This window comes from Catharus ustulatus, chromosome 21 (assembly GCF_009819885.2).
Source record: "Catharus ustulatus isolate bCatUst1 chromosome 21, bCatUst1.pri.v2, whole genome shotgun sequence".
Classification (NCBI taxonomy): Eukaryota; Metazoa; Chordata; class Aves; order Passeriformes; family Turdidae; genus Catharus; species Catharus ustulatus.
In genome coordinates, this window is record NC_046241.1 from 10,305,677 (window position 1) to 10,328,092 (window position 22,416).

General features: G+C 60.4%; 1 protein-coding gene across 1 annotated transcript; it reads right to left on the minus strand.

The window, feature by feature from the left end:
* Positions 1 to 1,571: 1,571 nt before the first annotated feature.
* Positions 1,572 to 18,025, minus strand: NR5A1 (nuclear receptor subfamily 5 group A member 1). The gene is made up of 6 exons (XM_033077893.1): positions 17,743 to 18,025; positions 17,215 to 17,356; positions 13,102 to 13,739; positions 6,693 to 6,812; positions 6,190 to 6,337; positions 1,572 to 2,930 (listed from the first exon to the last, which is right to left on the minus strand). Exons 1-6 carry the CDS (start codon positions 17,842 to 17,844, stop codon positions 2,683 to 2,685), a joined length of 1,398 nt encoding a protein of 465 aa, XP_032933784.1. The 5' UTR covers positions 17,845 to 18,025; the 3' UTR covers positions 1,572 to 2,682.
* Between the last annotated feature and the right edge of the window lie 4,391 nt (positions 18,026 to 22,416).

Below are 22,416 nucleotides of genomic sequence, written 5' to 3' on the forward strand. Positions count from 1 at the left end.
GCAGCTCAGTGCTGTGGCAGGTTTGTGCTGTGGGATCCCACCAGTTCTCCCACTGCCCTGGGAGGGACCCCTGCCCTCCCCTGCTGCCAGCAGAGCTGACCCCTTCTCTCTTTTGCTTTAGGTTTCTGAGAAGTTTCTGGGTGACGAGCCTGCAACGCAGAGGGTCCTCCAGCAGGAAGGATGACAGGTCAGAGGAGCTGGCTTCCCTTGGAGAGTCTCCAGCCTGGGCAGAGCTGCCACCCTGCTCTCCTTCCCAGCACCTCGTGCTGCCAAACCACGGCAGGGGCACTGTGGGGTCCCGTGGGGCTTTGTCTGCTGCTGCTGGCTGCCCTGCTCCTCTCCCAGGTGGGCACTCCAGGCAGGTACTCGTGTTCTGGGGTCCCCACGGCTCCTGCAGCCAAGGCTGGCCTGGGGCAGCACTGCCACCCTGCCCCATGTCCTGCTGGCAGCACTGGCAGTGCTTGGCTGTGTGCTCTCGTTGGTGCTGCCCCTGGGAGCTGCAGCAGTGGGATGGGAGCAAACCCAGCTTTGCCCGCGGCAGCCGTGCCCAGGCAGTGCCCACGCTCCTGTTCTGGTGAGGATGGAAGCAGCCCTGAGCTGTGTATGAAGCACAGGCACTAGGGAAGCCAGCAGCTGGCTTCAAGCCTTTTCTAAACCAGCTGACATCAATAGCATCTTGTGCTGTTTAGGACAAAAATCCTCTCCCTGCTCCTGCTCGGGCTCCCGCCCGGCTGGCCTGGCCCCTCGCCAGCTGGGCGCTGCTTTCCTTCCCTCTTCTCCTGTTACCTCTGTAGCATTCAGAACATAGAAAATGTGGTGGGTTTTTGCTGATTATGACAACAGTAAATGCTGATTTTAAAGACAACCTCCTCTCCTCGTTGCACTGTGTCCAAGGGAAGGGCCTCACGTCCAGCCCTGTGTGGCTGAGCCCAGTGAAGGGGGTTTGGCCACGGTGCAAGGACCAGGGCACTGCCCACTAATTGCCCATAAATGTTGCTGTCCCAGCTCTCCCCATGCCAAGCACCAACCACAAGGGTTAGAATGACAGCCAAGAAAAGACAAAGTTTGCCATTTTAAATGAACTGCAAAATTTATTACAGTGGTTTGCTCCTGACAAGGAAGTTGGTAACCTTCTGCCTGGGAAGGAAGGGGGGGGAGTGGGGAAGGGCAGGGATGAGAGGGAGGAAAGGATGTAAGAGACAGAGAGAGACACTTAAGGACACTTTTCATTTTCTGAAAATAAAACATCTTTTACCTCCCAAGTAATTTTCTCCAGTTCTTTAAGTTCACAAAAAGAAGAAGGCGAAACCAAACCACAGACTTCAGGAGGAAAATGCACAAACGTGTGTTAAAGCAGAGACAAACATGCTCTTTCTTGTGTGTCTAACGAGCTTCACAAACCGCGCGGCTCCGGGCGCAGCCTCGGGGGCTCCTCAAGGCACCGGCTCTGCCCAGCTGCAGCGGCCCCTGGGCACGGGGACATCCCCAGCCCTGGGGAGCAAACCTGAACAGCCCCAGCCCTGCTGCAGGACCCCCAGAGTTGGGCAGGGGAGAGGAGAGCATGGCTGAGACCAGAGAAAGCAGCAGTGAGAGTCCAGCACAGCCCAGTCTGGGGGGCTGCGACCCCCAGTGCTCCCAGTCCTGTCTGTGAGCCCTGACCCCATGATGGGACAGGAACAGAGAGCTCTTTGCCTGTGGCTTCGGCCACAGCATTTGCTGTCCCCTGGGCACATGGCAGAGCAAAGGAGGGAGCCAGGAGGCTCAGCACAAAGTGCAGGACAATCCTTGTTCCTCCTTACCCACTCACCCAGCAGATAAATGCAGAGGGGCACTGCAGAGCTCCCCAGGTCTCCCCAGGATCCTGGGCACGTGCTGGAGCTTGTCCCTCCCTCCTGCTGGGCTGCTCTGCCACCACACCTGTGGGCAGGACGGAGCCGTGCTGCCCGTGGGCAGCTCTGGGCTCTGGGCACTGTGGCTGCCACAGAACTGCTGCCTCCAGCAGCAGCAGGCACTAGGAAAATGCACCTCAGCTGAGGATTCAGCTCTGCCCATCCCTGCCTGCCCTGTCTTGGCCAGGGCAGCTGCAGGACACAGAGCTGGCTGCAATTGGGACCTGGCATCTGCACTTTGGGGTCCTGGCACAGCTGCACAGGGCTGACACCTCCAGCCCAGCCCCAGCACTCTGTGCAGATTTCCTGCAGAATTCCTCTCCACCTCTGCGTGTTCCCTGGTGCCTGGAGACACCTCAACCACCATAAAACCACAACCTGCAGGGGTTTCACCTCCCCTCTCTCCTGCCCTGTGCACGAGGGACCCTGAGACATGGGCAGGGCTGGGGAGGGATGGTGGCAGTGAAGAAACAGCTGGTGGGGGCAGCAGGAGGGGAGCAGAAGTCAGAGAAAAACCAGGACAGGCTTTACCGTTCCTTGGTGCTGCTGAGCCGGGCTGGCAAGTGACAGATTTGGGCACCAGGTGTGCAGTGGAGCTGGGGGGCAGCACTGCCAACGGGGCAGGCCGGCAGCCAAGCCACGGCCCTGCAGCCTCAGCTGTCCTTGCTGTGTACAAAACCTTCTGGGGCGTTTCCAATAGCAGAGGTTAAATAGCATCACTGAGGAAGGCGCCTGCCAGCCCCGGGCACCAGTCCCGCCCCCGCTGGAGGCACCGGGTCGTGCTGGTGGCCGCTCAAGTCCTCTTGGCGTGCAGCATCTCGATGAGCAGGTTGTTGCAGGGCACCTCCCCGCTCAGGTGCTTGTGGTACAGGTACTCCTCAGCCTGCAGGCTCAGCGCCCGGACCTCCGCCAGCCACAGCAGCAGCTGGCGGAACTTGTCCGTGGAGTGGGGGTAGTGGCACACCGTGTACTCCAGCAGCGCCGCGTTCGCCTTCTCCTGAGCATCCTTGGCCAGCGTGTGGTTCTCCAGGTACTTCACGTCTGCAGGGGGGAGCATGGGGGTGAAATGGTGCCAGACTCACCTGTCTGCCCTGCCACCTGTGCTGGGTGAGCCAGGAGGGACCCACCCTCCTTGGTCAGTGTCCCTCGTGCATGAGAACACAGGAGGGGTCCCACAGCCCGTCCCTACCCAGCCACGGGCTCTCCATCCCTACCCCACTCTCCAGGTCTTCCCTGATGCTGAAAACAGATTCCAAACGCCCTGGCAGTAGGACTGGTGTCTCCCTGCCCTCGCTGCCCAGGGAGCTGCAAAGCCAGAAGGTGTTGCCAGCTGTGCCAACACATTGGGAGTCGCTGCCATCAGCCCTTTTTAATTCCCGAAGGTCGAGGAAGCGGCTGAATTAATTCCCTGATAAACCTGGTCTTTCCAATGTGGCAACCAGGCTCACCAGCCTGGAAACCCTAATCCTGCACGCCTCGCCAGGGCCACAGCAGCTTCCCGTAATCCTGCTGCCAGCAGGGCAGGGAGCAGCTCAGCAGGCAGCAGCACCAAGGTTCAGGCAGGGACAATCCTTCCTGCACGCAGAGTTTGGTGGCTTTAGGGAGTCAGTGCATTGCCCCATCAGCACCTACAGCTGCACACAGCCATGGCCCCACAGAGCTGCCCAGCAGAGACCTCGCTGCCAACCCCAGCACGGTTCATCCAGGACCAGTGGATTGAGAGGATTTACTGTGCAGGGCTTGGGAGCACTGCCTCGGTCACAGTGGCCGTGCTGCACACAGACCATGATGCGTGGCCAAATTCGCTGGAAATGGGGAAATGTGGGCACAGGGTCTGGTCAAGCCAGCTGGGAATTTGGGGCTCCCTTGAAGGGATCGTGGTTGCCGCAGCCCAGCCGGGGTCAGAGCTGGAGCAGAGGTGGGACCCTGCAGAGCCCCAGGGAGGGGAGGCACAGCACGGCCGGGGGTCTGAGCCCCCGGGGAGCCCCGGGCTCGGGCCATGCCCGTGGCCACGGGCACCGCGAGGGGCAGGCACAAAGGGCACAGGTTGTGCCAAGATGCAGCGGATCAGATCACCCTTCCCTTTTCACTCTGACGGCACATTTGCTCCTATTGTCTCCTGCTACCCGGGTTGTTGTTATGAAATCTCTTTATCTGCATAAGGTTATTGTGCATGTCATTTAAAAAAAAGAAGTTATATTGATAAATGTCAAATCTATCCCCTGAGTTGGCTCAACAATAGCTAGTTCTACTCGATGAACTCACCTGGTTCTCTGAAAGACCCTATTCACTGTTTAATTGAATATTTGAATAATCTTTTCATTCCTGCAAGGAATAAAGAATGTTGTCCAAATAACATTGACTCACTTCATTTAGAGACACTGCAGCAGTTGCAAAGACTGTCCTGTGACAAAGCCTCCCATCACACATACAGATATGCCTGGGATTATTTCTATGCCCTCAAGTGTTCTTCCTATTCACAGCTCCTTTTGTTTGGGAGAAGCTGCTGATAAATTGCAAACGCTTAAGGGAATGTGGGCTATAAAAGCCTCTCTTCCTCCCCTCCCCAAGAGTAGCTGCTTCATGAATGTAAGTCATGAAATCGAATGATAGGTCAATCCATTAAGGCTCTATTAAGCCCTTCTGTAGAACAAAGCTAACCTGTGCCGTCCTCATAAATATTGCTATTTTGAGAAGCCCTAATTTTAATTAAATCTCTTTACCTGCTCAGGAGAGAAATCTATTTAGAACTCAAATGGCAGCTCTTGTGAGCAGGGCTTGGCTTTGACTGTGCTGTGGCAGAGTGGTAAATGTGGAAATTCTCTTGTTAAAGGCAATTACATCCTGCACATAATACACAATCCCGTCCTCTACAGCTGAGCCTACGAAGGGCAAATTACTCCAAGTGAGCTCTGCAATATGGCGAGAAAAAGTTGCATTTGGGGCAAAATGATGTATGGGAGAGCACAGCTATTGGATTCCACGCTCCCTGAAAGCCGCTGATCTGGGGAAGACATCGGAGGGAAGGGGGGAATGCTCCAGCTCGCTGTGCTGTGCCATGTAGGGGACACAGGGGACACAGGGACACAGGGGCACCCGGGCAGGACCCGGCCCTGCTGGCGCTGAGCCCGCGGGCAGCGGCCAGGGAAGGTCCTGGCTCGGGGTACGAACCCCCCCGGCTCCTTCATTTCCCAGCCCGGGCACTGTTTGTGCCACACCTTATCACTGCCTGAGCAGCGAATTATCGTGTCTCGTTTCTCTGGGTTTCTAAACAGCTCCGGAGGAAAGGAAAGCTGAGGGAGGAGATGCTGCAGGTGCGGGAGGGAGAGCAGCGCAGCTCCCACCGCTGGACCCCGCGGGGCAGAAGTGCGAGCACAGAGCCGAGGCATCGGAACAGGGACAGGGCTGGGATGGGGATGAGGAGGGGGATGGAGGCAGCTCTGCCCCAGAACGGGGTGGGCTCACCATGCCAGCCCCAGCCCGGTTGGCACACAGGGATGCGGTGAGCTCACCATGCCAGCCCCAGCCCGATTGGCACACAGGGATGCGGTGAGCTCACCATGCCAGCCCCAGCCCGATTGGCACACAGGGATGCGGTGAGCTCACCATGCCAGCCCCAGCCCGGTTGGCACAGGGATGCGGTGGGCTCACCATGCCAGCCCCATCTCGGCTGGCACAGGGATGCTGTGAGCTCACCATGCCAGCCCCATCTCGGCTGGCACAGGGATGCGGTGGGCTCACCATGCCAGCCCCAGCCCTGCTGCACAGGGATGCGGGGGACAGGAGCGGGCTGCGGCAGCAGCGCCCAGGGCCGCGGGGTTATTTAGTCTGGGTGAGGTGGGAGGCTGTGCCCGACCGCAGGCTCCGGGCTGGGGCTAATCAGGAGCCAGGAGCCCCGGGCCGAGCGGGGCTCGGGCTCTGACGCACATCCCGGGAGATACGGCCGGGCTGCTTCTGTCAACACCGCTGTTTTCCCGCAGCCGTATCAGCGCTTGTTTCCCTGCCCGCTGCGATGGGCGAGTGCCCAAAGCCGGCTCAGCTCGGCCGGCGGGTGACAGCGTGCCCTGTGCTGGAGCAGAGCCCGGGCCGGCTGCGGGACAGGTTTGGGTGCGGGTGAGAGGGGGACAGGCGGGGACAACTCTCGCTCCTGGCTCCTCGCTAAGAGCCCCTCTGTGGCACAGCCGGAGCCCGGGCTCTCTGTGCCCCCTCCAGCCCCGCTCCCACCCCAAACCCCGCTCAGCAGCACGGCCGAGACCCCAGAGCGCTGCCCCCGCCCCAGTGCCCCCCCAGCCGCACTCACCGAGGCTGAAGAGGATGAGGAACTTGAGGCAGACGAATTCCTGCCGGTCCACCTGGAGCGAGTGCAAGTGCAGGACGAGCTCCTGCGCCCGCAGCACCAGCGTGTTGAGGATGGAGCCGGCCTGGGCTGCGATGGCAGACATGTCCACCTGCCAGGACAGGGCTGGCATCAGCTTTGGCAGCCCCAGTCCCAGCACAGCCTGCTGCAGGGCACCTCACACCACTGACCGAGTTAGGGGTGTCAAATAAAAAAGACTGATGGGTGAAATGGGAGCACCATTTAAAATAGGAGTGCTGGAATTGAAGGCACCACATCTCCAAAAACCAGCTCCAGGGAGGGAAGGGGCCCCTCCTCCCATCCCACTGCTGACGGTGCAGGTGGGGCTGTTGGTCTCTCCACACTGGGCAAAAGGAAGAAAGAAGTCACTCTATTCCCCCATGCAGCCCTGCCCGTCCCCACTGTCCCTCCACAGCACCACCACAGCCCCAGAGGCCGTTTCTCACCTCCTGGCCAGTGACCAGCAGCACGCTGTGCTCCTTGCCATGCTGCAGCTGCCGGTAGATGTGGTCAAACACCAGCAGCTCACTCCAGCAGTTCTGCAGCAGCTTCATCTGGTCACCCACCTGAAACAGAGCGGGAACAGCACGGCTGACACCCACTGTGCTGCAGTGCACAGCACCCAGCCTGTGCCTGGCAGGCATCCCGTGGGAGGGGGATCCCTTGGGGTGAGCATGGAGAGCTGGAGCTGCACCCCAGAAAGAGGGACCCGGGGCTGGAGGAGAGGAGATGGGCAGGTGGCTTTGCAGAGCTGGCCTCAAAGCAGCTCAACATGTTTCAGTGGCACTCACTGGCTCTTATCAGCACGGGTCTTCCCCCACCAGGCACAACCTTCTCAAATCGCACACAAATTTTAACAAAATGACTGCAGGAGGGACACGCGGTGGCTGCACAAAGGGCCTGTGTGTCCAGACAGCCCCTCTGGATACTTTAAAACACAAGCAGACAGTGCCCATCCTCGCCTCCCAGCCCAGGATGGCAGGTCTGGGGGGCAGCAGGGCCGTGGGGGAGCTGCTGGGCGCGGGACATCGCTGTGCCCTGCAGCTGCCAGCCCAGCCCTGCCCACGCACCAACACACGCACTCGTCATCACGTGTGCCACTGTGTGTGCCCAGAGAAACACCTGGCACTGTCCCTGTGAGCAGCTCCAGCCAGGCTGGAAGGGTCCCCAGAGGTCTCACAGGGCACTGGGGACTGCAGGCAGCACCAGTGACGGGCAGGATGAGCTGCCAGAGCCAGCAGCTGCATTTGGAAGAACTCAAAGCCCCCAGAGCTGTGGCAGGATGTAGGGCACGCTGCCTTCCCCACTGTCCTGCCAAGAACCACCATGGGTCACTGGCTTCATCCCCTTGGCATTGCTCTGCACTGAACCCCAACTGCTTTCCACAAAGAACTGAATGCCTGGACTCCCCTGTCCTGCAGGGCCAGTGTAGGGAAAGGGCTGGGATTACGGTACAGCCTCCACTCCCACCCTGAGGAGCACATCCAGGGACAGCAGTCAAGCTCTGCAGGGCCATTGTGCTCCCCTGTTAATAGAGGGAAGACAGATGCAGCATCACAGGGCTGGATAATGCCCTCGTTTTGCTGAAGAGGCTGCAATAAACCCGCGCAGGGAGATTGCAAAAGGAATAGAAGCCAGATGAGAAAGAGCTTTATGGTCTCAGAGCCGGTGCTCCCTGCTGGGATTTGTCCCTGGAGGGTGGTGGGTGGCCAGAGCCGGTCGTGCAGCAGTGCAGGGAAGCAGATGAGGTGGGAAGGAAGGCAGTGGTGGTGGCTGGGCTGTGGCACAGCTCCTGCCCACCTGTGGGGCCGTGGGCACTGCAGGGCAGCCGAGGCTGTGCTCGTCCCCAGCCAGTGCAGCAGCTGCCGCTCGTGGCCCAGCCCTGCACAGTGTGAGGCTCTAGCTGCCCAACAAAACCCTGGGGTAAAGCTCGTTCTGCACTGAACCCAAATGGAGCTTTCTGCAGCCATGGTGCCCCTGCCAGAAGGCCAGTGGCCGGCTGTGACGGTGGCCAGCCCAGCAGGGAGCTGGGGCCAGCCCAGCTGCACGATCCCGGCCGGTGCCGAGCGCCTCTGCTCTGGCTCAGCCAGGGCGTTGTTTTGGAAGTTCTTTCCTGTGCCTCATTCCTGAGCGGGATGAGCTCCAGAAGACACAGACAGAAGGTTTTCGCCTTGAAAACTGTTTAAAAAAATTTCCAAAGAAAGCACTTCAACAATTTTGAAATCTTATTTTCTTCCTTTAAAAATTGCTAATCAGCTTCTCCCAAGCTCTGAGGGGTGTTTGGCTGCCTCCCTGAAGCCCCTCAGCAGCACATTTCACCCTCCATGGCTGCTGCAGGGCTGTTCCCTTGCCAGCACGCTCCGGCACGCCGCGCTGCTTCCTGGGAACGTCGCAGTGCACCAGAGCCACACGGTCATGGCATGGGGGAAAGGGCTTGGGAGCATCATGGGCTGGGGCTGGGGGCGGTGTGGGCCACTCAGAGCAGGCTGGGGTCCGTGCAGTTGTCCCTAGCACCAAACTGGGTGTCCCCATGCCCAGGCTGGGTGGCAGCTCTGGCACTGAGGCTCTGCTGCACCCTGCCCTGGCCTGGCCTGACAGGAGCAGGGGGCTGCTAATGGAGGGGCACTCAGAGGCAATCAATCCTCCCAGCCAGGCGGCAGCACACACGCTCGCAGTTAAAAGTTAAGCAAAGGATCTTCCTCTTTTAATGTCAAGGCTTTTCCTCCGAGTGCTTTATCAAAGGCCTGATGCAAGCTGTCTTTGAGAGGCAATCCTTATCTTTTTTTTAAAGCAAGCATTTAACCCATTCACAAAACACGTGGTGAAACCCTCCCCACACTGAAGAGCAATCCCTGATGGGCTGCAACCCACAGAAAATGCAGTTCTCAGTGGGAAAGGGTCTGGGATTGTGCAGGAGTGGAGGCAGGGCATGCAGAGGCAGGGATGGTGCTGCCCAGGCTGCAGGACCTGCATGTGGGTGTAGTTTGAAATCTTCTGCAACCTCCCCTGTGGGTTCATAGGTGAGGAAACCCCTGCAGGTGCTAGGGCTCCCCAAAATGTGTCCAGGCCACTCAGGGATGGTGCAGCCCCACAGTGCTCACTGCTCCCTGCAAGCTGGTTCAGGGCAGCCCCCAGCCCAGGTACCGCTGCTTTAGGAAGGAGAGTGACCCACCAGCAGCCCTTCTTTGGCACCCACCACTCTCTGGCACATGTCAGCACCCCGAGTAGGCCCAGAAAATACTGAGTGCAAGCAGGACCCATCACCTTGGCTACTGAGAAGGGTGGAAGTGGATTGGTGTTCACCAGCCACCCGCAATGGAAAACCCACACATGTCCAAGGTGTCAATGATCAGTGTAGGTTCCCATTGCCCTGCCCAAATACCACCATGATATACATCTTAAAGCAAATTTCTGTCAAGACCAGTGTGGCTAGCCCAGGATCCCATCTCCCTGCCAGCTCCCAGGCTGCTGCAGGCAGGGCTGTGCTGGCCAGGACACCACAGGCAGGGAAGCGTCACATTTCCCCCAGTGCATGGGATGCTAAACATTGCTGCAGCATCCATGACCAGAAGGAGATTTTAAATCTGCCAAAAACACTCTGGCCATTGGCCAGGAGATGGGGTCAAGATGACCCACATGTTAAAGGCAGAGAAGCAACTGACTGCAAATAGGTTTTGTCATGGCTCTGGGATCTCTAAGCACAACTGAGGGAGAGCAGCACAGCAGACAGACCCAGTGACCACAGTGACCCCTGGGTCTGTGGGAACCGTGCTGCCCTCAGCATCCTCCCATCACTGAAGCTTGCCTGTGGATGGTTTGCCCCAGGCCCTTGGCACAAAAAGGCTGAGAGAGGGGCCAGCATCACCCCAGCACCCTGTGGCTGTGCCGAGCCCCTCCACGGCGCAGGGACCCACTGCACACCCAGCCCAGCCTGGCCTTCGGGCTGAAACCGTGGCCATTTGTTTAACATTCCTGGCTGCTCATCCCAATCTAAAGGTCACTGCAAGCCTGTGTACACGATATTGATATGTAGGTATGGCAGTGACACCTATATAAACCAGGCTGTGCAAGACGTGTGTGTATAATCCACACCAAAACCAGACACAATGTGAGTGTGCGCACATCCCTCTGTCCGAGTCTCTCCATATACATATAAAAAAATTACATCTGAAAGGACAAAGTTGCCTGAGACTCACAACCCAACAAAATATATTTCACCCCCGGCCCATATTTTTCTTCCTGAAAAGATGCTGCAAATCTTCCCTCAGTCCTGACACATCTCATCTAGACTCAGTTAAAGTTCGTATTTATGGGCGTCAGCGCTGACCTCTTCCACCTCCGCCCGCGCGGCCTCGCGCCGCGGCTGCCTGGCCGGCCCTCGATAAACAAGCGGGCCCCCAAATCCCCCTCTGCCGTGCAGCGTTATTAGTCTTGCCTCCGAAGGCCAGCGCAGTCCGTAATTCTCCCCCTGGTGACACGAGATGAGCGCCGCGACATCAGTCTCCCGGCGGATTGGCATGGGGACCCTCGTTTGTCAGTGGCAGACTGACAGAATTACTGGCCCTTAAATGAAACGATATATCTGGGAAGTTAAATCTGTTTTCAATCTGACTGCCCCGCGCCTGCGGGCGGACGTGGCGTGTGAGCCGATGTCAAGAGGCCATTAGCCCGTGGCCCCCCTCCTTCCCTGGGCACAGCGCTGGAGCCAGGGGGGCTCTCCCCACTGTCCCCCAGCCCAGGCACCACGCCAGGAGTGTGGAGACAGCAAAGCACCCGTTCTGCCCCTCAGCAGATTGAGAAGGTGGGAATGGGAGTGGGAATGGGAATGGGAATGGGAATGTGGGAATGGGAATGGGAACAAGCTCCAGGGGAAACTGCTCCCACTGTCCCTGGGCAGGGACCAAAGGCTCGTCCTAACCAGGCATGAGCCAGCAGTTCCCCATGTCCCTGAGGGTTTGCTCCTTCCTCTCCAGGCTCCCTGTGAGGCCCCGGAGAGAAGCCAGGTCTCTGCTAACAGCCCTGTGGAAGGAGCACGGTGGTGCTGGGTGGGCTCAGGCAGGGCAATCCACGATGGGGCAGTCTGCCCACACCTCCCCTTCTCACCTGCCTCACCTCCTCCCCGTGCAGTGCCAGCCTGGCATGATGCCCTGCAGTGGTGTCCCAGCAAGGCACCTTTCCAGCCTGGATCCCTGCTGGGGCTGGGGACAGTCACAGGGGAGGGAGAGGGCTGCTGGCATCCCTGCCCTGAGGAGCCCTGAGCACCCAGCGAGGGTGGCCAGCACCATCGATCTCAGAGATTGCGATGTTCCTCCGTGCTGGCTTTAGGGCAGAGCCATAAACCCTGCTCTAGCAGGAGTTCATTTACCACCCCAGCAGCCGCTGGCTTTTATGTGCCAGGCAGGAGCAGGAATGGGGATTCAAGATCTCAGACCTACTCCTGCTTCCCCCTGGCTGCTCTGTCCCTGGCTGTGGGGTCCTGCAGCCCTGGGAGATGCTGGGAATGCACCCCACAATCACCATGTGGATCAGGTAAAACCCTGAGCCGCCAGGATGGCAGTGGTGGATGTGGGCACCACTGAGCCCTGAACCCCATGTCCTGAGCACGGCAGGGCACGTGCCCTGCTCCCAACAGGACACTGTGCCCAGGTGAGGCCGGTGGCACTGCCATCCCCCCCAGAGTCCCACGGCAGGAGGAGCACCCGCCAACACCGATTCACACAGGAACAGCCTATTTTGGTGGCACAATCACGCTGACAATGGAGTTACAAGGCTACACAGCTATACAGCTGGGAACTGAATTTACACTGTTTACAATATCTCCTACAAAACAACAACCACCCTGTTCCCAAAATCCAGGCTGGACACTGATATGATTGAAACCAGCCCAACCCACCCCCACAATGCCATTTCCTGACACTGTTCTGGCAGATGGGGGCTATTTTGAGCCACGAGGCTCAGCCACACTCAGCCCCATGACGCCCATGGCACAGGGAAGAGCCTGGACTGTCCTACAGCACAGCCCCACTGGAAGAAAGTGATTTTGGCCAGAGCCAGGCAGCACAGTCTTATGCTGGGAACACAAGAAAGCACCTGAGCCTCATCACAACTGCCCCAGTATTTTGCTCTCTGGGTTTTGGCCATGTTGCAAATTTTTCTCTCCCATTTTTGCACCAGTTTGGGATCTAAGGACAGCCCAGAACATAAATGGAAATTTTTTGAAAGCTTGGTAAGGTGTGCAGGATGGCAGAAGGTGCTCCAGCACTGTTAACCCTCCCCTGATCCCCATGAATGTTCAGGGACATTTTCTAGAGGGGATGTCTTGCCAGGATGGAGCTCAGCTCCGTGTCCCCCAGCTGGGGACACTGGTGGGCTGCGGGCAGCAGGCACGGCTCTGGAGCAGGCTGGGGCTGTCCCCCGCTGCCTGGTGCTAATAGCACCCACCTGACCACATTGATTTTCCTCCTAAAGGCAGAGGAGAGAATTGTCTCAACTATAATTCCTCAACGTTACATTTTTCAATTATATCTTGAGCTTGACACCCCAGTCACTCTGCCGGCGATTGCCTCAACACCTGCCCCTGCCGTGATGAATCTGAAATCATTAGCCCCACACGACAGTGGGATCTGCTCGGGCACCTCCAGCCCTGCCGTGCAGGGAGCTGGGAGCAGGACTGGGATGTGTCAACAGATCTGCAGTGATGGCCCCAGGCTTGTGCCCAGGGGTGTTGCCCTGTCCTCACAACATTTCACCCTCAATCCTGCCCACAGCCACATCCCATCCTCACATTGCAGCAGCCTCAATGCTGCCCACCTCCCATTGCCCCCAGAGCAGCATCCATCCCACTCCAGCTCCTACCTCCAGCTCCTTGAAGAAGATGCAGCTCCGTGCCCACTCCACGATGGAGAAGAGGGTCTGGTCAGCCATCTTGCACATGAGGCCGAAGGTGCTGAGCTTCTCGTGCCGGCCTTTGCCCTGCTCTTGCTGCAGGCAGGACAGTATCCGTGCCTTCACCTGGGCCTCGTCGGGCTCCAGCTGCAGCAGCTTCAGGATGACCTCGGGGATGTCAGGGGGGGAGCTGCTGGGGTAGGTCTCTGGGTACATGTAAGCGGGCACGGCCTCGTGGGCGTTTGTGTAGTGGTCGGGGTACTCGGACTTGATGGTGCGGTTGGGGAAGGAGGGGTAGTGGTAGGCGGGCAGGGGCGCGTGGCCGGGCACCGTCATGCCCAGGGAGGGCGTCCCGTAGGGGCTGCGCTCGTAATCCACGGGCGTCAGGGCGGCCGGGTTGGGCGGCAGCGTCTTGGACATGTGGATGCTGTGGATGGTGGAGGACAGGCTGTAGTCGCTCTGCACAGGGGACATGATCTGAGGCACGCTCTCCAGCTTGAAGCCGTTGGCACGGATCAGAGCTTTCTTCTGCTGCTTTAAGGCACGGTCCCGCTTGTACATGGGTCCAAACTTGTTCCTCCCTCCACGCATCCGGTCTGCACGCACAGCTGGAGGCAGAGTGAGGGCAGAGAGTGCAGTGAGCCCACATGGAGAGAGACCAGGGCTTCCACAGGGCACAGAGGCAATGCTGGGAGACACGACTTAGCAAAAAGGGTTTGGGGGGCACTGGGGAGAAAGCCGACGGCAGATTGTGTCACTCCCAGCCCAGCCAATGTCACCCTCAGAGCCTCCGGGGATTGCAGGAAAGGAAGAGACATTTGGCTTTCACTACAAAACGAGTCGGGAAATAAAGCAGCTTTCACTCCTCGTGGGTTGATGGGACAGCCCTTAAAGCCTGAGCAGAGGAGGGGATTTGACACTCACTTTAGTTTTAACAACCCGTGTCACAGGACTAGCCCTGGGATTTCCTTGTTTCAGCCCCCTCGGGACCCTGGTTTCCTCCATCCAGGCTGCATGGGCCTGTTCTCAGCACATCTCTGCCCCTTTGTCGGGCAGCACAGCTGGCAGGTCCCGGAGGATGCATTTCACTCCACTGGCCTCAAGCTGCCAGCTCTGGGGGTACCAGCGCTGGCGAGAGCTCTGCTGGAGCATCCCGCTGGCAGAGTCCCTATGACGGCTGCAGCAAGCAGATGTTCCCACCAAACCAAAAAAAACCCCGAGGATCTGCCAGCATGCAAGGGAGCAGGTGCTTCTCTGAAGAATCAGCCTGTGCTCCTGCACTGCCTTGCCGTGCTCCGGGGGCTGCTGCCCTGGCATCCCCTTGGAAGAGCCTCAGAGCGCTGGAAGGCAGCGGGGGACACGGAGGAGAGCAGCCTGCAGTGAGCATCAAAGGCAGAACCCCTCTGCTAGTTCGTGTTCTGCCGACAGCCAGCGGCTCTCGCTTTGCGTCTCAGCTGTTACCTCTGCCTTTCTTTCGCCTGCTTCTCCTGGGGCCCACGGCCAGCCCTTCCCGGAGAGCCGGAGCACCTCCCCAGCGCTCCCCAGGCCGGCTGGAAAGGCGGGAGCGTGGCCGGGAGCAGCAGCATTTCCAGGACGAGCAGGAATGTGCTCCCAGGAGAGCCGCCCTGGCTTCCTCCCTCATTCTTTATTCATGAAAACAGCATCTCACTGGGAGCGGGCTGCCAGCGGCAGCCTCTGAAGAGAGGGGTGCTGCGGCCCCCGCTCCCGAGAGCCGGCCCTCGCCCCTCTGGGCAGCAGAGCTGTCCCGGGGCAGCTCCTGACTCGGGTACAAGGGAGCTGGCCACACGCAGCACGTGTGCACACCCCACACAGGCAGCCCGAGCTGGCACAGGCAGGTCTGGTAGCCCTGGCCACACACCCCAGAGCCAGAGCACACCAAAAACCGAATCTCACATCCACTCGAAGTGACGTTATCCCACCACGGCCCGAGGTCGGGCACTGACGCGCAGGGATCGCATCCCAAAGCAAATCCCTGTGACCCTGGGCAGGGGTGCACAGGCAGAGACCCTCCCAGGGCTGCTGCGCTCCCACACACAGCGAGAGGTGCGCACAGTCCGGTCTCACAAACCCTCCAGAGCCGACTGCGTACACCTCCTCCCCTCTCCCAGCAAGAACACAAAGGGAGAAAAGGCCTTTTAAATCCCTCCTGCTCTGCTTTTCCTGCCATTTGTGCTACACTTGGGATCGAGAACAACTTGCCATTTGCTGTGTCCCAGCTGACAGCCGGGGAGAAAATGATGCATCCTGACCTCCAGTGTACGGGGTCTCAAGTGGAGCCACCCAGGAGGCGCCTGCACCCCCTGCAACCCCCCAAAATCATCTGTAGGTGACCCCCGAGCCCCACACCCACACGGAGGGGTCTCCGGCACCCTGCAGCCCCCCTTCCCACTTGCACTGCTCTCATCCCAGCGCAGAGCCCTGCCTGGGGCAGGCTGCTGGCCAGGATCTGCCTCCTTTTGGCCAACTTTCTTTGCCTGGGCACGGACATGGAAGGCGCCGTGGCAGTGCCTGCAGGGTGCCCAGGGCTGTGGGCAGCCTCCAGCCAGGGTTGTGCTTCTCCCGGGCAAGTTCGGCTGCCACCTCCCTTCAGGCACTTCGAGGGGTGCCTGTGTCAACACTGTTCCCAAAATCAATCACCTCGGGGTTGCTCTTGTCGTGGACCTGTAGGCTCACCTCCAAAGCATCACCTCAGATGCCTTGCCCGAAAATACTAGGAGCTGAAAAAGGTGGTCTCTTTTTTACCACAAAAGAGACGGTTCCACGGAAATATTGCCCTTGGCTGGGTGATTGCCTCGTCTGCCCAGCTCTGCTAAGGAGCCAACAGCAAGAAATACACAAGAAAATGCTGTTGGGACAGCTCTGGGACCAAAGCACCTTCGCGGTGTACACGACAAAAACTGCTGGAAAGGGACAAATTGAGACCGTGCCTTTTTCCCCCGGGCGCCCCAAGCACTGTCCCTGCTCATCTGCCGCACGGTCTCCAGCCCCAGCCCAGCGCCCAAATCCCCTTTGCGACATCGATCAAAACGGCCAGAGCATGCAGCGAGGGATTTAGGGCACCAGTAACTCCAGCCCAGGGAGGAGAGTGGAACTGGGATCTGTTTTGGAAGCAAGCCCACGCGGGGAGTTTGCAAGGGTTGAATTTGCAGCTCGATGTTGTGTCTTACTCCTGCGCCTCTGCTCGCAGGCTCCCACCCCGCTCCCGGAGCGAGCGGCCGCCCTGCCAGAACACGAAGGACTTTCCGATTAACCGCGCTGTGTCCCGAGCAGCGAGCCCGGCGGGCCGGGGGCTCAGCCCGGGGGGCCGGGGGCTCAGCCCGGCCAGGCTCGGGCGGGAGGGCTCAGTCACTTCCACCCGCTGCAAAACGCAAACGATTTCAAGGGCGCGGTGGGGAGGGGGCGGCTGACTCTGGGGCGGGGGGCTCCTTCTGCCTCTGCTTTTGCTCTGCCAACGACCTGGCCCCCCAAATATATTTCGTTGCCGGATGCTGAGCATTGCGGAGCCCGCAACGCGGGCCGTGGGGGCCCGACTCTGATGTCGGGATCCTCTGCGCCGACAGGAGAGAGGCGGCGGCTGTGGGGCTGGAATCGCCCCCCGGGGGTCAGAAATCCGTTATACTAAATGTCACCGAGAGGAAAAATATAATTCGTGGTGGGTACGTGACAGTTTTATTGCAATCCCCATAATTTTTAACGTTTTTCCTTAAGTCTCGGCTTCTGGAATTATGTGCTTAAGGAAAACAATAATTTATTTGCTATTTCCCAACCTTCCTGCCAGCAAAAAAAAAATCCTGGAAAGTTTAAGCCGCAGCAGCAGGAACCCCAGGGAAACAAACAAAATGAAACAAGGAAAAGAAGGACACGACGAGAAAAAACGATTTTTTCCTTAACTTGGGAGGGGAAATCGGAATCGAAGCGGCGGCGGGACTGGCCGGCCCGGAGAGGTGGCGGCGGCGGCGACAGCGCGACAGATCCCGACAAATGCACAATCCCCTCACAGCCCCGACACAGACCCCGGCCCGCCGCCCCCGCCCCGCCGTGCCGTGCCCGGGCCGTCCCTACCTTCCAGGCGCATCCCCACGGTGAGGCACTTCTGGAAGCGGCAGTAGGGACAGCGCTTGCGCTGGGTCTTGTCGATCTTGCAGCTCTGGCTCTCGGTGCAGGTGTAGTGCTTGTTGTTCTGCACCGTGCGCTTGAAGAAGCCCTGCGGCGGCGGGCGGCGGCGATGCGGTGGGCACCGGTACCGGCATCCCGGCAGCAGCACCCCGTCCCTGCCAGCCGCCTTCGGCAGAGGCTCCGCCGCGCTCGGGGCTCCCGTCGCGGCCGCGCTCCCCTCCCGCCACCGGCCGCGAATCCGCCGCCAACGAAAACGGGCGAGAGAAGCCCCGCGGCCGGTCTCGCTGCCCCGGACCCTGCAGAGCCCCCTCCCCGCTCCCTGCAGAGCCCCGGACCCCTCTTCCCCTCGCTGCCCCGGTCCCACAAGGCGCCGGTCACGCAGAGCCCCGGCCCCGTTTCCCCGGCCCCGCACGGCCCCGGCTGCGTTCCCCCAGCCCCGCACGGCCCCGGCTCCGCAGCCCCGGCCGGTCCTACCTTGCAGCTCTCGCAGGTGAGCAGCCCGTAGTGGTACCCGGAGACCTTGTCCCCGCAGACCGGACACAGCTCGTCCAGATCCTCATCATAGGAATAGTCCATCCCCTCCAGCGGCCCTGCTGCGGGACGAGCCGCGGTCAGCGGGACGGGATGGGACGGGAAGGGGACGGACGGCGGCCCCAGCCCCGGTGCTGGATTCGGACCGGGAGTGGGCGCGGTGGAGACCGAGCGGCAGGTGCGGGAGCCGGAGCTCTTTATAGCGCCTGGAAGAGCATCTCCATGTTGGTGCGGGCTCACGGCCAGCCCCCCGGGGCTGGGGAACCTCCTCTGGGAGAGCGGGCGGCTCGCGGCGGCAGGGACGGGGCGGGGGCGGAGGGACCCGCCGGCCCGGGGACCGGGGACACGGCGGCCGGGCTGGGGAGCGGCTCGGCCAGGCCTCGGCAGCTTCAGGGACCCCCCCAGGGACAGACAAGGGGCACCTCTCTGTGGGAAGGGGTGCAAGACCCTCCTTGCTCCCCCTCACCATCGGTAGGGAACAAGTCCCCCAACCTCTCTGAAGTGTCTGGCCTGAGAGACGCAGGATCTGCTGAGAACCGGGAGTCTCCGGTTCTCAAAATTGGCCACGTCTGGGCACGAGCCTGCTCTGCTCAGTGCACAGCCTGGACCACCAGCTTTGTCAGAACACACCATTACCTCCCATCAGCTGCCCCTGACAGCCCAGGAAGAGCTGCATGGGGAACACTGGGGTGTGCAGTGGCTCCTGAAATCTCCTCTGGAGCCACCACTGGGGAGATGAATTTGGACCTAGCACTGGCCACCCCGCCAGGAGCACCCACTCCTAATGGTGTCCTGGTCTGCCTGTCAGACAGCAGATATTGAATCAGTGCTTCACAGTTAGGGTATCCTGATGAAACATTCCATCAAGCAGCAGACCAGCACAGCAGCACCCTGGCTCCTGGCAATCCTGTTCATCAGGATGCTCCCAGGCCACACACTACAGCCTGGGACTTGGCTATGGGGAGGCTCCAGCTCTGAGCCAGCCACTGGAGCTGAGCCCGCCCTGCAGGGCTAACCCAGAGTCAGGGACCCTTCGTGGCTGGTGCAGGGCCTGTCCCAGCACGGTGGGAGCACAGCAGCACTGGGACCCGAGGCTCTGGGTGCCTGGAGCCCTGGTACAACTGAGGAATGTGCTGTTGGCAGTGCCCTGCGAAGGGAAGGCATGGCTGATGGCCCCATATGGCTGGTCCTGCCAGGCTGACCCTGCCTGGTTTGTCTTGAGGGGCTCGTTCCGCAGATCTCATCCCACCCAGCTCATCCCACGCTCTCACCCCACACCCCAGTTGCCCAGGGGTGCAGCGGGTAGGAAGCGGCGCTGGCAGGGAGAGCGGCAAACAGGAAATGGGCTCATGGAGCATCACTCCAGAGCCACCAGGAATGGAGCCCGGGCTAAGAATAGCAGCAGAGCAGCCTGCAGTGCGGGTCAGCTGCTGCTCGGCCGGGAAGGAGCGCTCCCACCGCCGGCAGAGCCCCTCGCCCACGGCCCCCACAGTCGGCACAAACTCCTGGGGAAACTGCCAGGCAGTCACGGAGCAGGAGTTGCCATCCAGGAAAAGGAGCCCAGAAGGGGCTCTGAGTTGGGAGAACCAAGCAAAAAAAGCAACTCAGAGCAGAAGGCTGTGATCCCTGCCAGTGCAGGATGGGGACAGGACACAGGCTCAGCCAACTCCAGGAGTCAAGGGGTCCCAGATGCCTCCCATGCCCGCTCCAGGGTGTGGAGGCTGCCTGTGCTCCTCTGGGCAACTCCCAACCCTTGGGTGACCCCCAGGCACCACCAGCTGGGCTCCCAGGGCCTCTCAGCAGCCAGATATGTCATTTCTGAGCAGCAGCTTGGCCGTGGGGCCAAGGCTATGGTGAGGCCTCGCTCTGCTGCCCGTGCTCTGCAGAGCCGCCATCCCCACGCCCGCTGAGGGGACGGGACGGGAAGCAGAGGCCCACACACGGCTCCTGCTTCCTCGCCAAGCCCTGCCGCGTCCCCAGCTCCGGCCTTGGCTGCCACCACGCCGGGGAATGGCGGCAGTGGCTGGCAGATGGGTGGGATGTGACTGCGGTTCCCCCCACGGACGCGTACTCACCGTGCTCACGGCTGCTGCGCGTGGGGCCGGCGGGTGGGAGAGCCTCGCTCGGCCACCGGCCAGGAGCTGCGACCCGAGGAGCCTCCGTGGGGTGCGGGTACCGCTGCCCTGTCCACCGTAGGCTGGGGGATTTATGGGGACCCGTGTCTCTTGGGAAGGTGTTGGGGCTCTGGCTGCGCACACGCCGCCCCGGGCAGGACACCGGCCAATCTCCTCCCCATGGGGGCCAGGCTCAGCCAGGATGGACCCACTTCGGTGCCTTATTGGCTTCTGTGGCCACGTGACCGTGCTGAAAAACATCATAATTAAGCTACAAAACGCTGCCCATAAACTAGCATTAGAAAGTGACAGCGAAGATAAGTGGAACCCCTGCAGCAGATAAGGTGCCCTGGGAGGGAGATCCTGCAGGGAGGTGGGGGGCACCAGAGTGCCCCAGCACCCATGGCCACCCTGATTTATGGCCCAGGGCAGGAGGGAGGGAGCTGAGGGCACAGGGCAGGACACCTCTGGGAGGAACATGAGCTCACCTCACCCACCAGCACTGGGATGCAGCCACAGCCTCCTCAGCCCTGAGAGGTCTCCTCTGCAGGGGAGGATTGGAGGAGGCTGCTCCATGCTCAGGGCCCCACTCCCGGGTCCCTGGGACTCACAGTGCCCACAGCCAGCAGCTCTTCATTTGCCAGAACAGCACTCACAGAAAGCCAGTGCCCCTCGGCCTAAGCAGCCATGCCTTGGCCGTGTTTTTGCCATGCGTGATTCCCCATGTTTGACTGCCCTGCCCGGTCCTACCCACGGGCACTGTGCCGGCAGATCTCGGCTCTCAACTGCCCTGTGCAACACAGGAACTGCAATGCCAAAGCAAAAGGCTGCATGAGACCCTTCCATCCTGCCAGAGCGGGGATCACTGCCGGCCCCGTGCTCCGTCCACCCATCACTGTGGTCTCCCCATATTTTTACATAATGTCCTGCCCTCCGCCTCATCCCACAGTGACACAGCCTTGAGAAGGGGTGGCTGCCTCAAGCCCCACACCGGCCCAGCAAAGGCTGTGCTACAGCTCTGCTCTGGCCAAGTGGCTGCTGGTGACCAGGGTGGAAAAGCAGGACTCACAGTCAGGGCTCAGGGAAAGGTTTGTCCTCCCTGTGTGTGAGCACAACCCTGCCATGGTGTGACAGTGATGTACCCTACAGCATTCCCATGGAGAGTGAGGGAAGCTGTGAGCCCCGGGTGCTGAGAGAAGAGGAGTGGGAGTACAGGCTGCACAGCCCTGCTTGTTTTTTCCTTGCTTTGCAGCTGAAGAGAGGAGAAAAACTAATGAAAACAGAGCTCTGGAAGAAGCGCCAGGCCTGGAGTGGCTTCCGCCCCAATCCCCAGCAATTATCAGCCACATGCCAGATGTTCCGATGCGATGCCAATGTCAAAGAAAATAAATCTGTGTCAGGTTCAAGGTCCCTGCAGGGCCGGCACGCAGCGGCTCGCGGCTCAGCGCCGCACGAGGCGGGACAGAGCTGCGGGCCGGCCGCGGCCGCTTCCTCCTGCCAGGCATTGTTCCCCTGGGAAGCCCCGGCCTCACACCGGCCACTTGCTATTTTTGCAGCAAGGTGCTTTCGGGGGTAAATACGTCCCTGCCGGCCTTGGGCACTTTCCTCTGCGCGGGCCCTGGCCAAGGCTGTGGCCTGGCTCCTGCAGCGGGCGCGCAGCCACGGTCAGGGCCGGCGCTGGGCCGCGGCACGGCCCGGCAGGGCCTGGCTGGTGGTGGGAGGGTGGATTTTGGAGGGTGGATTTGGGAAGGCCACGCTGGAGTCGTTGCACAGGCACCAGGTAGAGCTGGGGGACAGAGAGGAGGTACAGCCAGGTGACATTTTGGAAGTCACAGGCTCGGAGGGAAGGATGAGGTGGGTCTGGCCTCCAGCACAGGGAGGGGGTGCTCTGGGCCGGGACAGGCCCCAAAGCTGCTGCCCTGAGCAGGGCTGTCCTGGCCAAGGGAGCAGCACAGCCCTGTGCCCTCGATGGGCCCAAGCACTGGCACATCCACCACCAAAGTTCTGGTTTGGAGACCGCCCTGCCCCGTCTCCTTCCCTCACGGCCACGGCGCAGCCGGAGCCCGCGGATCCACACCACCCGCCGCAGGATGCTTTGGCTCCTTGCTGGTGCTTAGCCTTGATGCTCAGCAAAGCATATCTCCTGCTCGGATTTTATCTCCATCCACTCAGCTTATCGGCGCGGGGCAGCCCTCCTGCCTGCGCCACGTTCCCGGAGCGTGCTGCAGCAGGTGTGGCCGGCACTACTGTTTGCCAAACGCCGCTGCCTGCCCGCAGTCCCTGACTCCGGGGTCCGCGCTGATAATGCGCGTGCGGCGAGGACTTTGGCGATAGCGTTCCCAATGACATTACCTTGTCCCCCGCATTCTTCCGATGCCACACACGCCTTCGCTCGGGGCGCGGGCGGCCCGGCCGTGGCGGCGGGGGCAGATGCTGTGCAGGCAGCACTGGGAAGTGCTGGTGGTCTCCTCCCGGGGGGACTCATTGACATATCAGTCACATA